Source organism: Phalaenopsis equestris, unplaced genomic scaffold, assembly GCF_001263595.1.
Source record: "Phalaenopsis equestris unplaced genomic scaffold, ASM126359v1 Scaffold000511, whole genome shotgun sequence".
NCBI classification, from domain to species: domain Eukaryota; kingdom Viridiplantae; phylum Streptophyta; class Magnoliopsida; order Asparagales; family Orchidaceae; genus Phalaenopsis; species Phalaenopsis equestris.
Genome location: NW_018164951.1, coordinates 110775 through 133129, shown reverse-complemented (window position 1 = coordinate 133129; position 22355 = coordinate 110775). Strand labels below are relative to the sequence as shown.

The following is a 22355-nucleotide window of genomic DNA, read 5'->3' as shown; positions in this document are numbered from 1 at the left end:
GAATGGTTTTCTAACGTAGATGCATAAAAATTTTTCGCACTTCAATTCTTCCAAAAAACCACCTATAACTACGAATTGAGTCACATTTCCTTGATTTGAAGTTTATAAATTAGCCAATCCACTTTTTATTCTCTTGGTTCTACTTTTAAAAGGGGATTCTGCTAGTTCTAAGTTCTCCAAGTCATTGGTGGTTAAAATCTCAACCAAAATGGATGCCGCCACTCCTTTCACAGAGATTTGAATTGGTTTCCACTGGATTACTTATTGGAGGAAGAATATTGAGGGTCTCTCATATTGTTTCGATTTGCAAAATTTTTTATAACAAATATTTGAATTGTTTTAAGGTTCACCTTAAATTGAGAAAATCATTCTCTGTGGATACTAACATTCAAATAAAGGGATAGCAGTTGGTGGTCTTACTTTGTCCTACACCAAATCAGGATTGTAATCAAATTAGGGTACTTACTTTAAGTTTTGCTTTAGAATCAGAGCCCCCATTTACCATTATTACACCTGGCCATAGTACCACGGTGGTGGAAGGTCCTTCATCATCAAATATCGTTAGAATCAGAGCCCCCATTTACCATTATTCCACCACGGTGGTGGAAGGTCCTTCATCATCAAATATCTACAATTGACTTAGATTCACTCGTTGTGACAGTGCATGCTCCTTGTGATTTTCTTGTTCTATAGGATATCCGTGACCAATAACATAATCAATCGTTTGCTTCTGATATAGGTCTCCCATAAATAGAAAAAAGTGGAAAAAATGTTTCAAATCCAGTTTGTCAAAAGAGAGATGAACAAGAAAAAAAATATTCCATCATTCACCTAGTTTTACTAAATTTCAAGCAACTTGCATTAGTTCATGTAACAACCTTGGTATTCTTAACTTGTTATGAGTAAATTATGCTACCCAGCAGTTTGCAATAGACCTTCTCCCTTCTATCATGTTGTCCTTCGTCCTTTGCATTTTGATCAATATTATCATCTGACTCTTCTTTGTGACTGCTTCATGTCATGCCCACCTCATCAATTGGTTACAAAATTTGCTTTTCACAATAAAATAGTAGCCAGAATTTGTAGCCGACATTTTAATCTTCTGAATTTTTTTATATAATAAATATGATGCCATTTTGTGATTATAAAAAATTAATGAGACCTGTAAAAAGTCGAGTTTTTTCCTAACAAATTCCTAGCAACATGTGCAACTCATTCATATTAGCCAAAACCAAATTAAGAGACTATTCACAAAAACAAAGTCTTACTTGATTGGTGGCTAAGCTACCACTCTCATGAAGTCTGCCATATGATCTTAGACCATAAAAGGATATGTAATCCTGGGCTTTAGGCCCCATTATGTCATAAAGATTCTGTAATATAGAACTTGGTCCTCTACAAATTGTTCGATATTGCCAATGCATTAAAGCCCTTACTGATGCAGCGCCACTGTCATCAATGCCGCCCTGATAAAATATATCTTCAGATAGATGATTTTCTTACAGATGGAGAGAGAAATATATGTTATTAAATGATACCTGGAAACCTGGTAAAAGGGGTATGATAATAATAACCCTAAAACATTTGTTTTCCTTGTGTGCTCGCATGATACGCCTATACAATGCATCCAAAATCCGATTGCGTATTATATCGTCTCCCGAAAGCCCTGAAATAAAAAACTGATTCTGGAAATTCAAGGGCACTTGGGTTAGTGATCAAAATTAAATCATTTCCTAGTAAATATATATTGTATATTATGAAAAATTAACAAAAGGCATTAAATCATCTACAACTGAATTCCGAATGATGAAGAACTCAAGCTTAGGCTAGAAAGAGTAACTTATTCTGAAAACCCCTACCAAAATACATAGTGGCACCGTACTCAAGATTATGCAGCATACAAGCTGTACTGAAACTATTAAAAGAAGTCCAGTGCTCTACTCTTGGCATTCTAAAATATATATATATACACATACACACACATATATATTATAAAACAGTGATAAAAATAATATTAACTAATATCTCATCTTATTAATGGTGATAATCAAGTGCACTTTTTCTTCTAATTATTTCAGAATTTTATGGTTACTACTACTTATAAAAAAAGAAACAAAACAGCAAAAATAAACAACTTGAAGACATATTTCTCTATTGTGTCCTATTAAGTGTCATATTTTCATTTAATTATAATAATTTAATATTATGTTTTAATACAATATGCCCAAATCTTTTTAGGTCTACATTTGTCTTTCTTAATATAAGTTGAATCTAAAACATCTACTCTCCATACCGAGTCATTGGATGGAAGGCGTTCAATGCGACCAAACCAACTAAGACGTCTCTCTCTAATCTTGTCCGCCATTAAAGCTACTTTTCACAAATACATTCATTTTGCATTGTCTTCAAGTGTAAAGTCACTCATCCATCTGTGCATTCTCATCTCAACAACACTTGGCTTAATTTTAAGCTTCACTTTTATAAGCTAACATTCTCTGTCATAAGGCATTTCAATTCTCACCGCCGTCTTATAACATATACCTTTAAGTCTAAGCGGTACTTTTCTGTTACACAATAAACCTGATGCATTCCTCCACTTCAATCATAAAACATAATTCTACTAATAACATCCCCATGAACAATACACCCGAGATATCTAAAATGTTCACCCTTTTAATGATTTGATCACCATTGTTACAACCTCATGACTAGATCTATTACCACTAAAATCACATTGCATGTATTCAATTTTAGATCTATGCAAATGAAAGTCATTAAACTCTAAAGTTGACCTCCATAATTCAAGTTTTCCTTAACTCTCTCTCTATTCTTATCCACAAGAAGGATATCATAAACGAAAAGCATACATCAAGACAAATCCTTCTGTATATGTCCGGTAAGAACATCCATAACTAAAGCAAAAAGATATGGGCTTAAAGCCGATCCTTGATGTAAACCAACTGAAATTAAAAAAAAATGCTTGGTCAATCCTCTGTTTGTTTGAACAAAAAGTAATGACTCTAGTATGAATTTATTTAACGACTTGATTATAAGCAATGACTTGAATATAAGCAATATCAACACATTTCTTTTCCATTACTCTCTAAAGTACTTGTCTTGGAACCTTATCACAAGCTTTTTAGTCTTATCCACTAGAAGGATATCATAAACGAAAATAATACATCAGGACAAATCCTTCTGTAAATGTCCGGTAAGAACATCCATAACTAAAGCAAAAAGATATGGGCTTAAAGCCGATCCTTGATGTAAATGTTTGGTCAATCCTCTGTTTGTTCGAACAAAAAGTAATGACTCTAGTATGAATTTATTTAATGACTTGATTATAAGCAATATCAACACATTTCTTTTCCATTACTCTCTAACGTACTTGTCTTGGAACCTTATCACAAGCTTTTTCTAAATCAACAAAAATCATATGTATATCCTTGATCTCTATTTACTTCTCCATCAAACCTCTCAATAAATGAATAGCTTCCATAGTAGACTTCCCCAGCATGGATCCAAACGGATTTTGAGAAATCTTTATATCATGCGTAATGTATGTTCAATTACATTCTCCAATAACTTTAATTTATGACAAATTAACTTAATTCCTCTATAATTTGCACACTCTTGTGCATCCACTTTATTCTTAAAAATGACAGTCAATACTCTCTCTCCACTCATCAGACATCTTTTAGTTTTAAAATAATATCAAAAAAGTTTAGTAAGCCAAGAAATTTTAATATCTCCTAAATATTTCCGCACTTCTATTGGAATATCATCAATTATTACTCTCATGTTCTTTAAAACCTCTCCAACTTCCATTTTAATAATTTGACGATAGAAATAAAAAGTTTTGTTATCATTTATCATATTAAGGTCACCAAAGTTCATCGTATTTTCACAATTTTCATTGAAAACTTTATAAAAATATCTACCCATCTATATTAAATATCTTCATCAAAGCAAAGCCTACATAAAAACCACTTTTATGAAGTCTGCATAAAAATCCACTTCTATAAAGTCTGCATAGAACTTAAATCCAATTTCATGAAGCCAGCATATGTTTTGAAGCCACTTTTGCTCGTTATCTATGAAGCTTGTAACTTGCATGCTATAAGCAACATGGGAGAAGCTTTCAATGAATTAATAATAAATATATATAGTAATAATAGATTATAACTAAAATTATCCCTACATAAAAACTAAACGCTTGGAAAAAAAATAAAGAAACAAAGACCCTGTCCAAATGCTGAAAAATTGCAAGAGAAGCAGGCCTTATGAATTGGTTGTTAGAGGCTCGCACATCACCTGATTCCACTAGGGCTCCAATTGTCTACACAATGACTCCGCACGTTAGAGTCCCACGACCCTACATCGCAAACACCTGCAGCCATGTTCATTTCCACATTGTGCAGTATTATGAGTCGAAAAGTCTTTCATTCATCTTTAAATATAAGAGCTTCCGCAAAAAATAAAAAAAGGAGATGAAGTACAAGCAAGAAGAAAAGGGAGAGAAGGAGAAGAACGATAAGCAAAGAAAGAATGAAAAAGGCAAGCAAAGAGAAAAATAACAAAAGTAAGGAGAGAAACATCAAACTGCAAAAAAGAAGAGACAAAGAAGACGGAGAAGGAAAAAATGACAGCAAAAAAAGAGATTAATCTTACCTTCTCCAACAAAGACCCGAGCTCAATCGATCTTTAGATCCAACCGGGATACAAATTACCTTTTTGTTTCGTCAAATCTTAGATCCAGCTAGAATACCTCCCTCTAATGATCTGAAATCAAGGTTTCGGTAGCGAAATGCTCAACAAAGATACCTCCCTCTACTGATCTGAAATCAAGATTTCTGTAGTGAAAGGCTCAACTAAGATCGTTAGAGCGCGCTCATTCGAGATGACAAGATGAACAACATTGCTCGTCTTCTTTCTTTTATTTTGTCATTCTTCCTTCCCTGTATTCTATGTCTCCCCGTATTTATGTTGTCATTCTTCCTTCCCTGTATTCTATGTCTCCCCTTTCTTATGCAGTTTGTTATTTCTCTTCTTGCTTGCTTATGTTGTTTCTCTTTGATTTCCTTTATTATTTTTGTGTTTGTTGTCCTTCTTCTTCTCTCTCTTTTCCTCTTTCTTGTCCTTCCTCTTTTTTTTTATTTTTGTTACGAAGCTCTTATATTTAAAGATAAATGAAAGTCTTTACGGCTTATAGAACAACTCACTATAGGAAAAAACCTAACAACAATTGTTTAAGATGTGAGGTCGCAAGATTCTGAAGTTGGGAGTTAAGGAGTAGACAGCTAGAGCTGGAGAAGAAGTGATATGCGGGCCTCCAACGACCAAAATTCATAAGACCTACTTTATTGATTTTCTAGAATTTGGATATAGTTTCTTGGTTTCCATTTTTTCCATTCAATTTTTCTTTAGGAATGGTTTTAAATATAATCAATTAATATCATATATTTTTATTATCATTTTATCAAAAGCTTCTCAATCGCGTTACTTATATCGTAAAATTTGTAGCCATCATGTAAAATTTGTAGGCATCATGATAACGAGCCAAAGTGGCTTCAAATGATATGCAGACTTCATGAAAATTGATTTGAGTTATATGCACGCTTCATAAAAGTGGATTTCAATGTAGGCTTTATGAATAACCGATACAAAGTGGATTTTAGTTTATATATATATAGCAGCTGACATATAATCCCCTCAAATATATATCCATGGGTTTTCTTCTTCGCTCTGCTAGGGTTTCTGCTCATGGCAAACCCTAGCTCGAAACAGACATCGTTTTAGCTCGCTCGTTTCGATCCTTTTTGTCTTCGTCTTCGGCTCTGGTTGGCAGAGGAGTTTGCGTCGTCAAGCCTGCTCGCCTGCTGCGTCGTCGAGGCGTCGTCCAGCCAACTGCGTCGTCTTCGTCTGTGACTCTTCGTGCTGCAGGTTCGTAAAGGCCGCTCGACTGCTCGAGCACTGGTTGCGTCATTTGCTGCAGTGATGGCCTCAGGATTTTCCTACGTTGTCGTCGTCGCCGGTGATAATCCCGCCAAAGCCTCCTATGCTACAGTGGTTCACAAACGCAGCTCCCGTTTCCACCTCGCAGATAGTTTGGTATTCCCGCAGATGTATCAAGATTCAATTACAGGAAATGACGATTGCAATCTCATCAAAAAAGAAGAGAAAATAGAGGACAAACCAGCAATATTCTTCTCTAACGCTGAAATTTCAACTTGTGCAGGAAAATACAAATTTACACTAGTTAAAAAGTTCCAATTAGGTTGTCCTAAGATGGAGATCATCAAGAAGGTTTTTGAAGATTTCAAACTGGTTGGGGATTGGCAGGTGAGTCATTTCGACGGAAGGCATGTTATGATACAGCTGAACATATAAAAAGATTACACGAGGATTTTCTCAAAGAAATTCATTACAATCGAGGGCAAACATATGAAATTACTCAAATGAACCTATAATTTTGATCTCAGTCAAGAACCCCCAATTGCACATAGTTGGTTCTCATTACCTGAACTCAAGCTTCAATTCTTTGACCTACCTATCTTATATGCAATTGGGACTATTATTGAAAAACTTTTGCAGGTAGACTTACCTACAGTTCATTTCTCAAGGCACTCTATTGCAAGGATTTTGATTAAAAAAAATATTACAATACCAGATATAGAAGAATTCTGGCTCGGATCTGCTCACAATAGTTATTGGCGAAAAATTATTATAGAACAAAAATCTTACTATTGCAAGTACTGCAAGATGTTTGGACACCCGCAGGAGAAATGTTTCAAATTTCACCCACAGTTGAGAACCAATAGTCAAAAGCAGGAACACACTATTAGTGCATCCCATGTGTCTGAACGCGCTCCTAGCAAACCTGATGACAGTCAACCTAAGGAGGGAATCACCACAAGACAGGAGTTAGTGTCTGCCCCTAAGATCCCTCTCCTAACCATACTACAACAGATAATTTTCGAACCGAAAATCAGGATAGTCCCGCAACTCATATTCAAGAAGCATTAGGTGCAGAGGTAACAACTCACACTTCACATACACTAGAACCTATCGCGGTGGCAACTACTGTCTTTCCTTCTACTATGGTTCTTACATCAAATCAGACCGATGATCACATAAGTCAGTCTTCAAATGAAGAGTGGCAGGTTTACACTTCTCGGCGGAAGAAGAAAACTGGGGGCACGCTCCAACTTGGAAACTTAATGAATGATACTTTAGTTACTCCTAGCAATGACACGACTCTTCACAGTTAGTTATCTGGCCCCGCTCCTAAAACTAGAGGAAAAGGCAGGACTAAACTGGCTCATCCCTAGCTACTTGTTTTCTGCATGTTTTAAATTTGTTTTACTTTTTATTGACTCTATCTGTATCTTTTTGTTTTGGTATTATTGTAATATGGGCAGGGTGCCCTTTTTTGGGCTCTCTCATACAACATTTATATATCTTTTCTACTTCAATAAAATCAGCCATTGGGCTTTTCAAAAAAAAAAGTCCATTTTAACCCATGTTGATTCGTATAATTTTTATTTGCCAGAAGTTGTTTATTTCTACTTTTGAAGTCTTCCAACTCTCAATTTTTTATAAAATAGATAATATTTTGTTTATCTCATTTTTATAATGAAGTTATCAATCTATTATCAGTCTATCATTTGCAATTTTATTTTACTCAATTAATTTATTATTAGTAGAAATCATAAAATTCTGAAATAGTTAGAAGAAAAAATGCACTTCATGCAATAACGTAAGAAGCGTCCTCCATACCTCAATATAAATGAAATGTTCTGCCTTCTCAATTAGAGAAAAGTATGCATTGTGGATGCTCTCTTCTGTTTGGCTTGTTCCAGCAGACCATTGGCCAACACTTCTAATGACCTGGACTCCACATATCATTGAAAAGAAGATAATTGTATGTGCGGTATAAAAAAGAAAGCAATGTTAATCTTGTATAAAACATTTAAAAATAAGAAAAGAAAACCTCAGTTACAGATTGCAATGTAATTATCTATGTACAGTGGTCGTTCGTTCACCAGTGTCAGTATAACTCTCTTCAATATATTTGTGCTCTCACAAAACAAAGTGAAGATCTAATCTTTGTTGATTATTTATCTGCATGAGTTAAATCAGCAAAGGGAATAATGATCCCTTTTTTTACTGGGAATGATTGGTACTAATGGTTGATTAATCTGAGTTCAGTAGATGGAAAGTTCTATTCTTTCCCGATCCAACAGACTCATGGTAATGGTCTAGCCTTTATCAAATTTGGGGACGCTAGCTCAAATCTTCATCAAAACATATAAGAAAGATTTACGTGCATATCACTCAATTCCTTAGATATCTAACACCTAAACCTCAATTTTTACATACATGTCACCTTAGCTATGCATGAAAATGTGTATTTCACATTTTAAAAGTTAAAAATGGTGGTATTTTTACGTGATATGAAAATTTTGGATGGTATAAAGGTAAAAAGTAAAGTTTTGGTGTCATATGAAAATACATAGGAATTAGGTGGTATGTACGTAAATGTCCCAACACAGGCATGATCCATCCATTTTGTCCTCTCTTTGAGTATATATTCAGTTTAGCAATAAGCATCTAGCATCTATGGAATTTAGTTTTAGGTTGATGCCACCATAGGTAGAAAGGACCAATTTGCAATACTTGAAGAAGGAGAGACGCGGAAGGCTGTGACACTTGAAAGCGCATGTGTGCATGAAACTTTAAAGCATAGCTATATATGTGACACTTAAAAGCAAGTAAATCAGCCTCTAGACAGCCCGCCTTGACTTCTGCCACAGCTAACCCGTCCACCCTAGCTAAATCCAGCTAGCCCATCCACACCCACTAACTTCTGCCAGCCTGCCAACTATTATAACAGATGAAGGAAACCTCAGTATGGAAAATAAAGACCTATCAATGGCTTACATGAAACTCATCTACTGATCACATATGCAACCTGACATGCTTAAATTATCAGTGTGGTGAGTCAATTCATGCTTAATCGAAAATAATCACATTCAAGGCATTATATAGAATATTACAACGGATGAAGGAAAATTTATTCAGAAATACACAGGTGCAAATATGCAAGTTTTATGGTTAACGGGAGGTCGACTTGAAACTATTGTACATTGTTAAGAAGCAATCCCATAACTATAAAAGTAAATAAAATAAAATAAAATGCGGTAGAAGAATTTAGCACATAAACCAAATTTAGATCTATGTAATAGAAATTTGCAAATTGTTAAGGTTGGAATTATCATGAAAGAATTGAAAGTTGAATAAAAAGATGTTATAAAACTCTATTGTGATAACAAGTCCGACATCAATATTGCCACAGAATCATGCAACATAACCATGCTAAGCAGATTAAAATTGATAAAAATTTGGTAAAGAATAAGTTTGACGGAAGTCTAACTTGATCACTCTTCACGTTAAATGATTATCCTCCAGCAATATAATGAAAACAATGAAAATTGATTATACTCCACCAGCCAAAGCGTAGACATGCCTAGTGGATATCTTATCCTTATGTCACTGATATGTCGATTTAAATCAGTTAATATAAGCACTAATGACATTAAATAATCATCAAGTTAGTGATCTATAATACACCTAACTTCCCCCTCTGAATATTAAAGACCTTTCATCATGTTGAAACACAACTTAAATCAGTAGCCTACAAGAAAGTTAACTTTATTTCTCGAATATCTCTGCAAAAATATTGCCCTTGGAATTTTCTGCTTAGGTTTTTGTAATATGTGAAAAAATAAAAAACATAGAAGCATGCCAAATAAATTGTTTCCTCGCATTTTACATCAACGTAATAAAACCTTCATGATCCTATTACACAGTTTAAGAAAACTATGTATTGTCAACAAGAAATCGGTGCGATAATGAACCAAAATGGATACTATTAAACAGTTTAAGAAAACTATGTATAGTCAACAAGAAATCGGTGCGATAATGAACCAAAATGGCAAGAAAAAAAGGTAATCAACGAGTTCATTTATCAAAAAGAACTAACCTGACAACGACAAGGTGTACGAGGACCAACTTGTCCAACTTCCTCTGTAGAGACAATCTGATCACCACGCTCTTGTGCTTCCCACCACTCATTATCAATATTAAGAAAAGCCGGTTGTGCAATCCCATTATAATTCCCATCTCCCCGGGTTTGACAAGAATCAATATCATCAACAAAAGCCTTCATTTGCATATCTGGAATTGGATGCTCAACTTTGGTCTTCCGAAATGAGAAGGCAGGACCATGATTTGCCTTACTTCGTTGTTCTGCAAGATTTTGATTTATTTCCATCTTCGGATTTCTGCTAAAGTTGTCTAGCCCATCAGGCTGCTGGGGCAAAAGTAATGGTATGTCTTGATAAGAAGAGCGAGAGGAAAGTGATTCCTGCCTTTTAAGTCCTCTAAGATTGTTTTCTTGTTGCTTACTATCATCATTAACTTCTCTGCTGTGTCCCATATAATGAGGAATAACCATATGATGATGAGGCATTAACAAAGGAATCGTCTCCTCATGCAGAGCTTTGTTTCTCTACAAATAAGAAAATATTATAATCTAGTGTAAAATATAACACAGAATTAATCAAAGAACCATAAAGCAGAATCAACCTTTGCATAGTTCCAGCGCTGAACAAAGTGTCTGGCAACATCCTTGCATGGGGGTCCCCAAAGAGCACACTGAACATCATGCCATGGCATACGGGGATACTTACTACGGTCCACCTCGTCTTTCATTGTATCTTCCCACGAGTTTGGCTCAGACTCCCTTAATTAACAAAAAAAGAAATTTAATTTAAATTTGAAACAAAAACAAGTTTAGTCTAAGTAATCAATGGCATTGAATAAATTTACCTTGGATTATAGTAATCCTTTCCCGGCCAAATCAAAGGAGGATGGTCACCAATTTGGTGATTGTGGTTGTCAAAGCGACCAAAACACAAATCAAGTCCACCCAAATAACAAATCCGATTATCAACTATTAAGATTTTCTCATGATGGGACCTAGAATGGATAAGCATTTTACATGAATGGAAGGTTGAAATGGAAAATTAGTTTATTTTTGTTAGAGAATCATTATAATGTTTGAATTAGTTGAATGGAATTTCATACCACAAATAAACGCCGGTTGAGAAATGATCTGGATAACGTAGAACTTTCACATTTTCATGAATGTTTAAGAGTCTCCGCTTGCTGTATACACTGTTAATTTTCAAAGCAAGGGCAACTTCTTTGTACAGAAGGATGTAAATCTGCACATTGCTACCCGTCAGAATTTTGGATGCAAAGCAGATGCTGTACATGACATATTCCCAACCCCCGCAAGGGGTGGTGGAATGTGCAAAACGAGTCCGTGATCAAAAGAATAAATCAGAAAAAAAGTTAAGGATTTGAAATCAATATTAATAAAATCAAAAGACTGAAATCAAGAGAATAATATCATGAAAGAGATGTTAACTCATTTCATCAAGTGGGATATTAAAAAGAGCCTAAAGATCCGACTGATTATTGTATGTTCCACACCACATATAATTCCATTGAAACAAAATTTTCCCTTTTACGCGGACGAGAGCCACTTTTGGAATTATGATCTTACATATTACAAATTTCAGAATATTTTGACCACTAGAAACCAAACCTTTTCTCAGTTTTGGTGAAATCCTTATGTGGAAAGTTAGCAAGGTGGGCCAACCGGCCACCTCATAAACTTGAGGAATCTAATTGGAGACAACTTTGACCCTTAATTAGTTTATTCTCCTCCTCTAATATTGTATACCAAAGTGCCTAGTCAATCCTCCTCTTCATCGAAATCATCCCTACAAAAGGGATTCATATGGCCATCTCGCTCTCCTCCACAAATTTTATTTTTAGGGTCGACGGTGATCTCGCCCTGGGTCCTTGCCTCAATGTCATCAAGCAATTGTAACACTTGGCTGAGTAGTCCTTGTATGTCATCCATGAAAATTCCCGTTCAGGTTTCCGCAATTGCCTCCTTGGCAGTCTAATTGGGGCTTGGGTTTGGATAGGTGGAAGAGGTGTATAAGGATGTCATGTGAGAAAAAAAGAATGTGAGTGGTCTAATTAAAAATTCAGCAAAGGCAAGGAATTTTGTGTGGAGGTGGTATTGATTATTGGTGAATGCTATAAACTATAAGATAGGACAAGAGTCGGGCTAGCTCTTATAACAAATGATACCGAAGTCAAGCCAAACAAGGATAAGAAAATCAAATATTATTGCTGAATTCATAATTAGAGAAATAAAATCACACAAATGAAGATAGAAATAGCAATAGACATAAGACAAATGCATTTAAGATTGTATCCCAAGAGGGGTGTTAGTGGTCGATGATGGTCTAGAAGGTCGCAGGTGATGAAAAATGGTGGTTGGCAAGCAGAAACGGCAAGGAGACTGTTAAGGTTCCATGCATCAAACAATATGCTGGAATCGATGCAAGGAGACTGTTTTTCAGGTTCCATACAGCAAACAAGCTGTCAGAATCAATGCGGAAGGGCTGTTCGGATCAGTAAAAGCCAAGGAGCAGGTTGTGTGGGTTTGGCGACAACAAGGGGGAGGAGAGGAGCGGCTGGGAAGGCAGGAACAGCAGTGAGCAGTTGTCCCGGGGCATTGGGATGAAGTATAAAAGCAGTTGGAGCAGGTTTCGGGGAATGGCAGCAAGTAGGAGGCGGCGAGACAGCAAGAAAACAGCAGGTATGCTGTTTTTCGGATGGCGGCAGCCATAAAGATGGCTGGATAGCCGTCAAAACAGCGAGGCGAGGGACGGAACAGTGGCGGCAATGAAGGTGGAGGGATGGCATTGCGATAGCAGCCAAGAGAAGGGAGGGGAAGGCACAATGGCCCAGCTCGAACTGCAGAAAATAGCAATTGGAATGCTGTTGCAAACGGCTACAGCGAGATACGGCAACCGAGAGCGACGTGGGGAGAATGTGGAAGGGGATAGGGAAGATAATCACCCATCGGGAAAGACATACAGTCGAGCACCACCCAAACCCTCGATTACAACCCTCGAAGGGAGAAAACGGACGCCGGCTGCTATCCTAAACAAACTCATGCCAAAAGTTGAAATCTAAACTCTAGTACAGCACATATATAGGAAAGGACTAGAAATGAATGAAAGTTAAAAAAAAATTTATAGATAGAAAACAAACAGAGCCTATGCAACCCGATCCCCCCACTCACGATCATTCCACGAGACGGGATCCATGCACCGCCTCACTAAATCCTTCTTTATAAAATTATCATTGAATTTAAATAGGTTAAGTTGGACCTCCTTTATCAACCAACATGATCTCATTCCGACTTTTTTATCTCTGAACTTCATAGAAAGCTTTCCATATAGTTGGCGGAATTTTTCTACAAAATATCCTACTTTAGAATTCATCAAAATTTTTATTTAGTTTGAGTACAAATTTTTATATTCCATCTTTCTCAACAATTTGCAATACTTTATTGCATCTCTTAGATATTCACAATTCAATGCTTAAAAAACATCTAGTTGTAAGGGTATTATAATATTGCGTGACAAAAAAATCACTAAGTCAAAAATTATAAAGTTCATTTGATCACAAAGTAACTCTAGAATATTTTTATGGTCGGTGGCATCCAAGTTTTCATTTGCGGGCCCACAGAACATGAAATTTGTACCATTTCATTTTTTATGGTATTAGTAAGACAGTACTTTACCATATTGTTTTCAGATTCCATATTATGAACTTTGGGTCCTCATTTTGAGGATAAATGGCCTCATACACGAGGTAGTCATATACTAATGAATATTATAATTGATTCAACTCATTGAAGGCAGTTTTGCATGTTCAACTTGTGCCAATAACCAACGGATATAAGAATTGTCACGGTTGCCAAGAGAAATAGAATCACGGCTAAGTTGACATCGGGGAAGCTGCAATTGAAAGCCAAAAGACAGGATGAACTATGAGAAAACTAGGGAATCAAGAGAAATAGAAAGGCCATAGAGGATGTCGCTCATACCATGTTCGAACCACAAAAAAGAAAAGGATATTCTATTTCTTTATTTCAATGAGAAGAGTCAAGTGCAATCTATGTAGCGGACACATAAACCTGAGATGATACAGCTAGAAAAAAAGACAGATAGGAAACACAATAATAATATAAGAGAAAAGTGTCAAAATGGTCTGTGACTTTACATTAGGGGTCATTTTAGCCTCAGTCTATAAAAGTGTCAATTTAGTCCCAAAAAGCTTTTAAAGGGGGCTAAAATAGTCTTTCTTATGGACAATTTCAGCCCATATTTAAAGAGTATGAGGACTAATTTAGCACTTTTATAGACTCTGAGACAAAAATGGCTTTATGTTAAAAGTCAGGGGACTATTTTGGCACTTTGCATAATAATATAATATTATTCTCCTTCTTATAGAAGTAACTAACTAGAAATTTAAGAGGAATGTAGGTATTTTTTTCCAGCTTGGCTTGTTTAGTGAGTTATGGACAATTCATAAGTGGATGGCACTAGAATTCCAACATTAGGGGGCCTAATTTAGTGTAGATTTGCCAATCTCACTATGTAAATTTCAGAAATTAACCTCTCTCTCTCTCTCACCCCTCCTTTTATTGTTTCTGTTTATCTTCATTTTGGCATAAAAAAACATACAAAGAATGAAAGATAAGAGCTTCAAGTCAACATGGGTTTTGAGAGAAATTTTCTTTACGATCCTATCTGGCAAAACAAAGAAATTATTTTGAGATTCAAACTGATGACTTCAAACTCATAATGGAAACAGATTGGTCACAATGAAGATTTTATCAGACTTGTCTCATATGGAGTTGAAAATCTCTAGCATTACGGATACTGACAAACAAATATATTTCTTCTAAGTATGTGTTTGTGAAGCTTCAAAACCAATGTAAATAGAGAACAATGCCACCCTGATCACTTCGTAGCACTCCATTATTTGTAGCATAACAGAATAGAATAACTTGAAAATTTTTAATTAAAGGAAAATTCCAAAATCACTAGGAAATCGAAAGAGAGAGCGGTGTGGATTGTTAAGCTGGCAGAGAAGATACCTGAACACCTTGCTTAGCCCTCGCTTCCAGCAATATATCAAGTCGTGAAGATGCATGCGTGTGAAAAGGACGTCGAAGATAAAGCTCTGGACACAACCACCAACCAGCAATAAATATCTGCAAAAGACTTTACAATGATGGTAGAGCTGGGAAAATAATAGCTATCAGAGACACAATGACATTCATTTTCAATTTTAAAACGGGGAAATTTACATACCTAACACCTATGCTTTAATATTTACATACATAGCACTTTGTTGTCCTAAAACTATGCATGAAAAATTGCTTTTTACTTGTAATAAGTTATAATAGTAATATTTTTTATGTGATATTGAATATTTGAGTGCTATGCCTGTAAATATGAAATTTTAGGTGTGAAATGTGTAAACACATTAGAATTGTGTGCTATGTAAACAAGTGCCCCAAAAAAAAACAGCATAGAAATACCTCTGATTTTGCTTCTTCAATGGAAGATGCAATAGCATCAAATGCAGCCTGGCCATCAACAAACCACTGTACCTGACTACCATCTTCAATCAAGCCCCGTGGTGGGGAAAACGAACCAAAACGGTGAGGATAACACCACCCCTCAGGAGGCCTCAGACCAGCATCGTTTATTGCAGCAACCCAATCTTTGACTTTGACACTACTTTTTACCCTCAAATTAATTGTTCGGCTTCCACTAGATACCTTTTGAGATGAATGTTGATTAGAGATTGAACTTCTCAGATCTTCAGTAAAAGCAAAAATTTAAAATTCAGTAGTTTATTTCAGAGCTATATGGAGATTTAAAAGTAACTAATGCATACGGAGTACCAAAAAATTTGGATAGACCGCAAATAACATAAATATAAGTCCAAAAATAGCTTGAAAAAATAGAGTTAGAAGTCATGCAACACTAAACAATTAATTAATGAAAGATGATTCGTAAAGCCAACCCAACAAAGTTAAAGATAACACTAATAATGAAAATGATAACCGATTGAATAACTAAACAAGACAAACTTCTAAAAATCAGGGCACCAAAAAGATACTCAAAAATTGTACATGATATATTCTAAGCTAGAGTAAATATATGACTCATTAGCCATGCATTGAAAGGTGATTACTGAATTTCAGATTTCATACTTGTGCAACAAAAATATTCCAACCATAGATACAGATAATAACCCATTTTTTCATTTCCCTCTTTAGGAGGATTGTTTTGGGGGGAGGGGATGGGAAGTAAGCCAACTGTTAAGACATTGGTAATCAATCAATGTGATATGCTAAAAATCAAACCAGAGATCATTTCGTTGATCTAGGAGAACCAGAACAGGATGAATTGATGATCATCTAAATGTTCAAACAATACAACAATGTGATTGTTTATAGAAGAAACTGCTATTGTATGGCTCCAAGGGCTATATGATAAAATTATTAGTGTCAATTTCTATAAAATATTGAACATTTATATACCCCATTGGTAGGGCTGTAAATGAACCAATGCACTCGATGAACAACTCAAACTTCGTTCGATTAAGATTCGATCAAGTTCATTCAAAATAGTAAATAAACAAGCTTCGTTCGATTAAGATTAGATCAAGTTCATTCAAAATAGTAAATAAACAAGCTTGAACAATTTTTTCAATTTTGAATCTTAAATGAACTAAACATGAACATAGTCGAACTTATTCACCTATCATTTACGTTCACGAACAAACTCGTTTATTGTTCAACAAGTAGCATGTAAAATACTCGATATTAAGCTCCAATACAACTCGCATCATATATTACATATTATTTAAATAAAATTTGGTTAGCTAGAATTTATTTAATTATAGATTTAATAGTAATATATTATTATATCAATAATCATATATTTATTTTATTATTAATTATTCACTTTTTGAAAAATAATATGATAAAAATCTGAAAGTGAACATCATATTTTATTCATTCTCGTATATTATGCTTGATCAAACTATCTTTGATTATTTTCAATTATTTCTGCGATTGATGAATGTTTCATATTATGAGTTACTATATAACATTAGGTCACTTAGATTTTTTTGCTCTTGTTCAATATTTTTTTCTCTATCTTAGAATTCATTCTCATGAGAATATATCTATTATAGACACTAGATGGCAGCATGTGAGCTAGTTCATTTGCTTATATAATTTATTTAATTGTTTATTTATTTAGAATTGTAAAATTATTTATTACATTATTTATATGAAAATTTAGTTTCATTCGAATTTTTACCTTATTTATTAACTCATTTAAATACTTGTTCACTTGTCATAAACAAATCAAGTTCAAACATTGAAAAAATTAAACAAGTCAAGCTTGAACAATATGTGAAAGCTCAACACAAAACACAAGCACAAGCCAAACATGAACAATTTATAATTATACCAAGTCTCAACACAAGCACAAGCCGAACATGAACAATTTATAATTATACCAAGTCAAGTCCAAACTATGATATACTCGGCTCGAATATAGCCCTGCCCATTGGTGGCAGCGCTAATCATTAATTATTTTTAATTTTATTCTTTGCATTCTTCTCATATATTCAATAGATTTTAAGCTAGGTTCCCTCTTCAATTCTCATGTTTTTATATTTCTTGCATATGCAGAGGCTAAGACATAGTCTAGTGAATTCCAGAGTTTTGTGTGTGATATAGCTAGTTAATGGCATCATTGGTGAACTACTTGCCGTAAACAAGCTTAGAGATTCTCCTCACTAGTGTATAAAAGAGAGATTGTACAAGCTTTCTCCGGATGATTTACAAAGGAAAAATTAGAGGAATTCCCAAGAAAACACACTTAGAGATTGGAAGAAAGGATTGGGATGATCTACCCTAAATCAATTTGTTAATCTTTCTCTCTTCTGCTCTTTACTATTCATTGACCTTTTAAACTCATTTTGATCTTTTATGCATATCTCAATCTTTATGTAGTAAACATACGAATGCATGCGAGGTGTTTTCATGGGCCATACACCCAAGATAAGGTAGATTAAAAATGTAATTTTATTTATGTACTAATTTATTTTCCCATCTAGTATGTAACATGTGGCCCATTTACAAAAGCCATTTTATTTTTTATTTTTACTTTTATAACCCTTAATCTCTTTACATATCTCTCTATTTCCTTCTCAGAGATAAGGAATACCATATTTTGTTTGATTTCTAAAACATATGGCTCAAGTCAATTTTCAACCCTTATGATGGTCCATGAGCTTGAAGTCTTCTTTCCCTTACTTCAAGAACAAAGTCATTATTGGCCGGTGCATGTATGACTACCATTTTTATTTACAAAGACATCCACCAGTAGTTTGTCCTGGGGGCAATCTCCCACAATCCATTGAATGATAGACGCACAAACTCTCCACAACAAGATTCTTGTATAAATTTTGGAGTCATCATCTATTAATGAGATAAACATTTCATGCCAGTTTTCAATAAGGCTACACATCTTTAACAAATAAAGCACAATATTTGAGATACAACCGATAAGATGGGTTGATAACTTGACTATTTCTAATAATGATGATCTTAACTCTAGTTTAGTTATTCATGGTGATGATCAAAGTTAGTAAATTATGTTGAGTTGACTAATGGCTACCATACATCCTATGTGCTGATCTTTTAATGACCTACAGTTACAGCTCCTATAATCTTCCCATCACTCTGACAATCGTTATATATGTTCCCATCAATCATCATTATTTATATGATTTATGGATATTGCATTTGATTACCTGTTGATTTAATAAAATACAACCTTTACAGTGAAGCTTATGTTTTCCAATTTAAAGGATCTCGACTCTCGAGCCTATATTCTTGGTTGTAGACATGTTTGCATGTGATCATACTCTGCTATTGGTAGTAATAGCTAATTTAGATCCTAAGCTACAAACTTCGGTGGTCATTATCAATCAGGTTGTTGTTTCAACTGCCCCGCTGGATCCCCCGCCTAAGGATGTTGATGAAAAGTCCATGGAGTTTGGAGACGTACCACCTAGAAGATTCCAAATCTCTTTACACGTGATGATAAAAGCTCCTAACATTCCACAAGCTGTTAAAGATCGCAATTCTGCCGCTTTCATGCATGCTCAAATTTTTCAGAGTAAAGTTCTTTGTAAGCTAACATAACTGATGCAAAACTACATCATGATGGTTTTATTTCATTGGTACCATTGTACTTAAGAGCATTTATATCTTTTTTTTTTCTATATTTTGAATGTGGTAATAATTGTTTCAATTAATAAATCTTTTAAGTCTCGTGTAATATTTCCCTCCTCTTTACATATCAGGGTGGATTTTATTAAGCAATGTTCAATGAATGAATGATAATCGTTATATAAAAAATTCCCCTTGCTATGTGTTAATCAACTTGCTATGATTCTGTACCCCCTCTCCCTCTGTGTAAGGTTTGTTTGCAGAATTGTGTGCTTCAAAGACCCAAGTTATACACGCTCAGATCGCCTCCTGATTGGCAACATGAGGTACCCTAGTTACTCCTGTTCTTTCCTTCCTATCTAGTGTTTTGTCATCCTTCTCTTCTTTCACCTCCTAGTTTCAAGCCCTCGCTCATCAATTTTATTTTTTGCTAATCGATATGCCACCAAAAGTGATACCAGAGTTAACCCAAACAATGGCAAGAAAACATATATTAATACTGGAAACAAATTGGTGGTTACAATCAACACACTAGAAAGGGAAATTACAACAAACATGACACAAACTCAAGCTAGGGCTCGACCCATTGGTGGTTGAGATCGGCTAGGTGGTTAGGGAGCGAAAGTAGATGGTTGAAATAGGGTTGTAGGTGGATGGGACAGCCAAAGGAGGTGGAATCGCTTTGGCAGTGAGGCAGAATGTTGGGACAACAAGGCCGGTAAGTGAAGGGGCAAGCGGAGAGGCGAAGGGCGGTAGGAAAGGTTGGAAACAGCCAGGGACAGCAGGAAAACAACAGGTTTACTGTTTCCCGAATGATGGCAGCGTATAAACGAAGTGGGGGGCTGTAGGGCAGCAAGGGGCGGTTGTCTGGGACGGGGAAGACAGCAACAAAAAAACAGCAAAAGTTGTTTTCCTGAGGGTGGCTGCAGCAGGGAAGGACAATGTGGAGTGGCAAGGAGCAATGGAGAAAGGATAAATCACCACCTGGAAACCAAGATACAACCAAAGCATCACTTGCAACCCTAGGATACAACCTTCAAAGCGAAGAAGAGATGTCGGTGACTGTTCCGGTACAAAACACTCCAAAAACTAACTTCCATACAATAATACAACACATATATAGGAAAAGACTAAAAAAGAATTAAGGATAATAGAAAATAAACGAAATTATTTCGGCATGTCTCCCGCATAAATATTTTGCGGTATTGTAGCAGCTACAGTACCACGATATGTTTTTTTTAGATAAGCTCCTGCGTCAATCTCCCGGGGTTAGGAAAGCTTCGACTTCATTCATCAAAGCTTCTGGTTCTTTATAGCACGGATTCAAATCTGCCAGGTTGAAGGAGCAGAGATACTGCAATCCCTTGGTAGGTCGATTATGTAGATGTTGTCATTCCACAACACATCTTGAAAGAATAAGTATGCATCCTCTTTTGGCGCATTATGAGTTGGAGCTGCATATAGATGTAAGTTCCCACATCGTAACTCTTAAGCTCTTAAGTCTGAAACTTTTTTCCACTTCTCATATTCAGTAGAATGTAGTTGATAAATCATTATGCGAGGACAAATCAATTCGGGTGACACTTGTGACAAGCTGTACCATTCTCAGTAGCAAAGCAATCACCCAAGAAAGACTACTTCTCCACTAATAGAACCTGGATCCCATTTAAGAAGTTTCTTCCCCATCAAGCTCCCAAGACATATTTCAAGGTTGGGTTTCATCCCTCCTGTCTGGACATCTGATGATGGGTACCATGTTGAACTAAATATAACATCTAAAAAACTTCATGGAATCTTCTAGACATGGCACAAAAGAGTCCCATTTTGATGTGTTCGACCTCCCTTATTAGGGGCAACTTAGTAATAAGTCTATAGATCTGAATATTTTGGATTTCTCTTATCTGGGGTTATCATGCCTCTGGTGTCAGTTCCTTAAATACAAAATTGCCTTGGACGCTCAACATGAAGTAGGTCGGAATCTCTCCCACTGGCACAGCTGGAACTCTATGCATCTTTTCCTCCTCAACTAGAAACCGGTCCTCCTTTTTGTCCTCACCATCTTCAATGTCTAATCTTTCATTACCCAATTTTTCAAGAACACCCTACTCAGTGAAACAGATCACCTCATGGTTGTGCGATCTGATTCAATATACCTTACAACACTTCCTGGTTGTGACAAATTTAAGAATGCGGATTGGTTCCACCTATTCTCCACTCTGAATTAGTGGGTGTTCTCCTGGATGTACTCTAGTTCTAAAATTCTAAACTTGAACTCTACCTATAAGATGGAGTGGTCGTTCGGTGATGTTATCTCTCCACTTTTGAAGCTAGAGTCTGAACATTTCTTTTGTAGTAAGCTGGTAGGAACCTACGTCGTATCTCCCGCTTCATCTTAAGATTCTCTCATTCTCCCCTTCAACCCTCCATATCACAGTCAAGGATATTTATTCCCTAAGTTTCATCCCCAATGTCTGCAAGCCTCTGCTGAAGTCCGCGGATCTCTTACTGTACATCTTCCCGAATAGGCTTGGGCATGTATCTCCTTGGTAACATAAGCTAGGGTTTAGAGTGGGAGGTGAAAGATGACGTAAAAAATAATTTAGGGTTGTTGATTTTGAAAATCAACAAGAGGAAATTAGGGCTATGTCAAAATTTTGGCTATGGTTCAAAAATTGAAAAAAATTATTGTTTGAAGGGTGAGGTCGATGCTTGGAAACCCTAGAATAGGACTAGGATTAGATTCTCTGATACCAAATGATAGTGGGGTTAACCTAAACCATACCAGGAAAAATAAATAATATCACTAAAAACAAATAAACACTTAAAATCAATGCACTTGAAAGGGAAATACAACAAACACGACACGAACTCAAGCTAGAGCTCGATCCATGGGTGGTGGAGGTTGGCTAGGTGGTTAGGGAGCAAAGGTAGATGGTTGGAATGGAGTTGTAGGTGGTTGGGACAAGTAGAGGAGGGGTTGGAATCGTGTTGGTAGGAAAGGCTGGACCAGGCAGAGGACAGCAGGTTTACTATTTTCCATATGACGGTAGTGAATGACCGAAACAGGAAAGGTTGGAAACAG

The 22355-nt window shown here is 35.7% G+C and overlaps 1 protein-coding gene across 1 annotated transcript in view; it reads right to left on the bottom strand.

Moving 5' to 3' along the window:
• Window positions 1–1244: 1244 nt before the first annotated feature.
• Window positions 1245–22355, bottom strand: part of LOC110028388 (phospholipase D zeta 1) — a 53346-nt gene continuing 32235 nt past the window's right edge. Inside the window, exons 6-14 of the mRNA XM_020730221.1 lie at window positions 15551–15793; window positions 15104–15220; window positions 11152–11291; window positions 10894–11043; window positions 10651–10807; window positions 10046–10573; window positions 7780–7890; window positions 1539–1685; window positions 1245–1466 (exon numbers count right to left, since the gene is read on the bottom strand). Coding sequence (XP_020585880.1) covers window positions 1245–1466; window positions 1539–1685; window positions 7780–7890; window positions 10046–10573; window positions 10651–10807; window positions 10894–11043; window positions 11152–11291; window positions 15104–15220; window positions 15551–15793 — 1815 coding nt within the window. The remainder of the gene's footprint in view (window positions 1467–1538; window positions 1686–7779; window positions 7891–10045; window positions 10574–10650; window positions 10808–10893; window positions 11044–11151; window positions 11292–15103; window positions 15221–15550; window positions 15794–22355) is intronic.